Source organism: Phaethon lepturus, unplaced genomic scaffold (genome assembly GCF_000687285.1).
Source record: "Phaethon lepturus isolate BGI_N335 unplaced genomic scaffold, ASM68728v1 scaffold29819, whole genome shotgun sequence".
NCBI classification, from domain to species: Eukaryota; Metazoa; Chordata; class Aves; order Phaethontiformes; family Phaethontidae; genus Phaethon; species Phaethon lepturus.
In genome coordinates this window covers 1-5724 of record NW_010563242.1, presented here as the reverse complement: position 1 = coordinate 5724, position 5724 = coordinate 1, and the positions used below count along the sequence as shown (strand labels likewise).

Genomic DNA, 5724 nt, shown 5'->3' with positions numbered 1-5724 from the left:
AAGCCAGCTGGGCAGGCCAGGCGACGCTCGGCCGCCGTGGATCCATATCCTTTGGTGCAGAGGTGAGAGCTGGGGAGCCCTGGCTTTTCTACTGGTTTGGACTGACCCTTTTCTGGTTTTGAGGGAAGAAAAAAAAAACCTATAGTTCCTTAAAGCAAAGTTTATTTATATATAATATGCAGTCAGGCATGTATAGATTTGTATATAACATGCGCTTGGGGGGAGTTGAGTGCTGCCAAGTTCAGCTGATCTGGACTGATGGTCTCTGCTGTGTTCAAGTCCTGCTCAAAGGTCAGTGCCCACGTAGGACTGAGGAGAGATGCCCCCTCCTCTGTGCCCGTCCCCCTGTAGACTACTGAGTTTCTGAGCTGGGTCGTGCCTTCCCCAGCCCTCCAGCCCAGAGAGCTGGTCCCCCCACGAGCGGGCTGACCAAACTGTGTCTGCATCGGCTGCTGCCAGCTTTCCTCTTGGGCTGCCCCAGCCCTGCTGCGGACCTTGAGGCTGCTCCGGAGGGCTGGGTCTGAAGGCAGGGGTGAAGGGGAAGGGAATGCTGTCCCAGAGGAGTCGGGAGCCACTGAGCTCAAGTGTTGCTCTGTGCAGGGCCGAGCAGGCATAGCTGAGAGAAGCAAAACTGACTGTGCCTGCTCTGCCCTTCCTGGGAAGGGACACCGACACCTCTGGGGCTGCCCGAGCTCTGTGGGAGGGCAGGAGCTGGCTGCACCCGCACCTGGTTTGTCAGTATCGTGGCAGAGCTTGTGAGTTTGTCAGAGCTCAGCCACGCCGGGACCACGGGGGGATTCCCCGGAGCAGAAGGGCCACACGCCCCATCAGCCTGACCTGCACTTTAGCCTCGCAAGGTCACTGTGGCTGGCTCTGGCTGTGCTTTGTCCAACTTCTGGCTATCGCGTGGTGTCCTTTCAGCTGGCCGTCTCACCGGTCCTGTTCTGTAGGGCTTGTCCTTGGCTGGCCATGGACGCAGGCCCGCGTGTCTGGATCTGGGCGACCCAGCCCTGCCCGCCGCCGACCTCAGTGAGAGCTGCTCCCGGGTCCCAGAAGGGAAGAGTTCCCCGGTGAGCACCAGGGATGTGCAGTATCGCTGCTCATGCTGCAATTCAACCTCCAATACCAAAGAGCAAAGGTCTGCTTTGCAAAGCACTGCCCCAGACAACCCACTGCCCCTCGGCCGGGAGCGGCTGGGCGAGCTGCCTTCTCCCCAGGACGGAGGTAGCCTCCAGCCACCTCTGCCACCATCCCTGTTCCAGCAGCCTCTCGCCTCGGCAGGTCCCGGGGAAACTCTTTTGTTTTCTTTCTTTAATCTAAGGAGTCTGGCAGGAAGCTGCCTGCTGGCAGGAGTGCTCCAGGCCTGGCAGCTCCTCCGCAAGCCTCCCTCCTCCAGCCTCGGCAGCTCCTCCGCAAGCCTCCCCTCTGCTGTGTTTCTTTTCTCTGCCTTGAGTCATCGAGGTATTTCCTAGAAGTGGCACCGGGATGTTTTCAGGGGAAGGACAAGAGGACTTCCCTCGCAGAGGACCTGGGGAAGGAGGTCCAGCTGGGAGAGGTTCCCCGTGCCCTGACAGGTCAGTCTTGAGGGGGCTGGAGCTTTACGTGTGCCCGGTGGAGGCCGCTCCAGGCAGGGAGCCTTGACACCCCGCCCGCCCCAGGCGGTGCGCCTTCCCCCCCCGCCGTTTCCCCCAGGGCTCGGGGGGGGCCGAGTGCCCTGTTCGCTGTTGGGAAGCGCTTGGGTCGCTCTCCGCAGTGTTCCTGCTCCTGCTGAGACTGGAGCTGCCTTCCCTGACACATTAAGACCATGGACCTGCCCCACATGATGCACATGTGAGCTTGGTTTTGAGGTTGCTCTGGTCCTCGCCCTTTGTTCTGGGGGCTCGTCCTGACCCCCGGCCCTCCCCGGGGTCAGCCCTGCAGTCGGAGACGCTCGGGCTGCGTTTTACTGCATTCAAGGAAACCTCCTTACCTCAAAGTAAACACCAAAGACAGGGAGCCCCTGCGTGCCCCCGCCCCGGGGCCCTGCTGCTGCCCCGAGAGGTTTGTGCTTTTCCCGCAGCTTTGCTCATGGCAGCCACGCTCGCCTCTGGCCACGGGGCCGTCCGGGAATCGCCGCTTTCTTGGGGTGCCACAGCAGCCTTCTCCTAGTCCTGAACAGAGCAAGGCTCTCCCCTTCCCCAGACCCTCCTCTATTTAAAATATGCCCTAGTCCGCACCACTTGTGGAGAGGCCCCGGCTTCGCCGTGTCCTGGTTTCTTTGCTCGGCGCTTGCTGAATTCTCAGCGAGGAGAGAAAAGGATGCCAGGAAAACCTATTTCAGAGAGGCTTAAACTCAGGAATAGCGAGGAAGAGTTCTCCTGCTAGGCACCCTCCGCCAGCCACTTCTCCGCTGTCACCCGGAGCCTTACCTGGTGGCTTTGACGTTGATTTTAAAATATATGCAATTCCCCCTCCCTGATCTCTGGAAAGACAGAGAGCACCTTTGAGGACGCCCTGCCCTGCCCCGATCCTGTGTTTTTGTCAGGGTTAATAATATGTAACAATATCTTTTAACTAAATTATTATGCAGTTGTCCTACTGATTGTATGTATTTTTAAATGAGTCCCTTTTTTTTCTTCCCTTACACATTTTTGTTAGCACTTTTTAATCCGCTTGTTGTTTGCCTTTGTTTTTCTATGTGTATTTATAATTAATTGAGATGTATATATGTAAAGAGATTTTTTTAGAATATGTGCCTTTGACTAATAATTCCTGAATTTTCTACTTGCCTCGGAAGGATAATTTTTCATTCTGCTCAGTAAAAACGGAAAGGAAGCCACATACGAGATTTCTGTAAGTCCCAGTTCTCTGTCTGTCTGTCCGTCTGTCCAGAGGTGTAGACCTGCCCCAGGATCCCATCTGGGACTCAGATCAGGATAGGGAATCCAAGGGCCAGGGTCCTACAGGCAGCTGGGGTTTATCTCCTGTGTCACCAACACAGTGGCAGTTGAGGACTGCCTGAGCCACCCACTTCTGCCTGGGGCAAGCCGGGCAGGGGAGGAACCTCCCTGGAGCCCGCCCGGGCACTGGCCTTTGATGAGGCTGCTCCCGCCCAGCTTTGCTGGGGAAAACACAGATAAAGGAGCCGCTGTTCAGGCGCGTTGCCGGGACATCTCGCCCAGGCACTGCCGGCCCTGCTCTGTCCCCGGGGGAGGTGCGATGGGGGTGAGCCACGGGCGATCATAACGGAGGAGCAGTTTGTACCTCGCCTTGTGCAACCGCGGCTGGACAGCGCGGTGCTGCCGACAGTGTTCACGGCGAGAGCGAGGGGGGCTGTGGGGCAGCTCCCGAAAGCAGCCGGCCTACCCTGGGGCGGCCGAGCGGTCAGGCAGGCTGGAGCAGGATCCTCCCAGCATCTTCGACATGCCAGGCTGCAGGCAGGTGGGGGCACCCCAGCAAGGACCCTGGGCAGTTGGGGGCTTTGGATGTTAAAGGGAGACCCAGGACCTCCCCCAGACCCTGGGGAAAAAAGGCAAAGCAGCACTCCTGCACAGCAGGTCACCTGTAAAACACGAGATTTCCCTGCCCACGGGAGATGCTGGCACCCTGCGGGCTTGGCCAGACAAGGCTGTGCTAATGAGCTGTGGCTGAGACTTCTCGAGGAGGATGGGTGCACCTGTAGTCCTGCACGCTGCAGTCGGACACGTCTCTGGCTACGTGAGGTATTTCACTGTGTCCCAACGTGACTTGGTTTTGTTTTGCAGCACTTGCTTCTGGCTGCAGTTGCGCCACTGCTGGAGCTGTCGCCTTTGCTGCCCTGCCAGGGCCAGGAGGGGTATCGGGGCCAGGGGCGTGCTGCTCGGCACCCAGGCTTTGCCTGTAGTCCCTCAGCTTTCATCTGGGTTCGGAGAAAAACAACCCCATTGCCTCATCGGGGCAGAGGCCTGTTGGTTTAGGGTAAGGAAGGAGCACAGCTGTGGTCCCAGAGGGGACACACGCCTTCCCCCTGCTCTGGCTTCTCTGGCGTGAGTCCCCCAGGGGCAGGGGCTGACCCAGGATTTGTGTGCAGTTCCCTTGTGAGCACTAAGGAGGATTATCCCTGCTGGGCTCAGGAGTTGTGTAAGGTCTTGGTGCCCCTGCACAGCTCAGTTCTCACTGGGAGCAGGGCAGCAGATCCAGCCCTGTCCACCACTCAATTCCACACACCCAGACGCAACCGGTCATTTCTGATACGTTTATTGCAAGGGGACACCAGATCCTGCTTTATGCCCACAGAAAAGGGCTGCCCAGCAGCGGCTGCCAGCCCTGTGAAGCCGCCTTCTTCCAGCAGGTGCACGCCAGATCTTCAGGTCTGCCTCACCAGCAAGCTGGCTTGAAGACAGACCGTCATTGGGGCTGGATGAGGAGGCTCCACAGGCAGCGGGAGGGCCGGTGCTGGGGCGAAGGGACAGCACAGGGGTGAGATGAGCAGGTCCTACAGGTAGGCAGGCAGGTCCTTCTCAATCACCTGGGAGAAAGAAGGGAGCATCGTGCTATGAGACCATCATTGCCCCAGAACCATGCCTGAAGCCCCCTCCTTCCCAGCCCGGAGGGACTGCTTGGAACCACCGACCCACCCTGTGCTGGGTGCCCAGTGTCCCCAGTACTGCAGCCGACCCCCAAAGCACAGGGGTGCCTCTTCCCCACCCCAGCCAAAGGAGGAAGAGAGTTGAGACACAGCCCCAGAGCCTGCTCCGGAGCAGTGCTCAGCCACAGCACCGCCGTGTTTCTCTGCAGATGTGATCTGCAGAGAGCTGTGGGCACTGTCACACTTCCCCTTCTCCCACGGGTCAGGCAGAGCTGTAACACCGACCACGCTGGCCGCAGACTTACGTAGGGATCCTCCATAGGACTGTACCTCTTCACCACTTGGCCCTCCCGGTTAATGAGGAACTGTGGAAGTGAAGCAGCCCCCAGGTGAGTCCAGCTGTAGCAGGGGCTCTGCAGCCCTGCGAGAGCAGCGAAGCGGCGCAGGGAGCCGCTATGGCAGATCCTGCCTGCGGAGCTGCAGCCCCTGGCAGACCTGCTCCCCCCTCTGCTGGTTTCTGCCTCTCTGGGCCAGGGCTCCAGATAGGACCAGGACAGTGCAGGAGCCCCTTGGGCTGCTCCTACCCTGACATCCAGGGTCACTGCACAGAGCGGAGCCTGTGCATGAGGATCCCTCCTCCCCCCGCAAAGAGCGTGGGTTCCACCCAGGCACAGGCTGGGAGAAGGCTGCTGTGTCCTACCTTAGTGAAGTTCCATTTTATTGCACTAGGAGAGAAAAAAAAAATCAGAAGTGAGACCATGAAATAAAACGCCTTTCCGCTTGCTGCGGCCCCTGCCTGCCTGCCATGTGCCTTCCGCGGCTCCCCCCACCCACACTCACTTGCCCAGGGTGCCTCTTCCTTTGGGCTGGTCCTTCATCCACTTCCAGAGCGGGTGGGCATCGTCCCCATTGACATCGATCTTACTGAACATGTCAAACTTCACACCGTAGTTTTCAGCAAATGCCTTAATTTGAGCATTGTCCCCGGGCTCCTGAGGAAGGCAAGAAAAGGGGCACTCTGAGCGGCCCGGGGCCGCCCGGGGGGTCCTTTTTGGGCAGCCCTCGCCCTGCTCCCCCACGTACCTGTTTTCCAAACTGGTTGCAGGGAAAGCCCAGGATGCGTAAACCCCTCTCAGCATATCGGGCGTGCAAGTCAACAAGCTGAGTGTAGTTTACAG

At 58.8% G+C, this 5724-nt stretch overlaps 1 protein-coding gene across 1 annotated transcript; it reads right to left on the bottom strand.

Annotated features, from left to right (window-relative positions):
* Positions 1–4453: 4453 nt before the first annotated feature.
* Positions 4454–5721, bottom strand: GPX4 (glutathione peroxidase 4; the record flags this gene model as incomplete). Its single annotated transcript, XM_010294523.1, has 5 exons — positions 4454–4486; positions 4852–4911; positions 5247–5271; positions 5387–5538; positions 5630–5721. Coding segments are annotated over 5 exons (362 nt in total), but the record flags the coding sequence as incomplete, so codon positions are not given.
* Between the last annotated feature and the right edge of the window lie 3 nt (positions 5722–5724).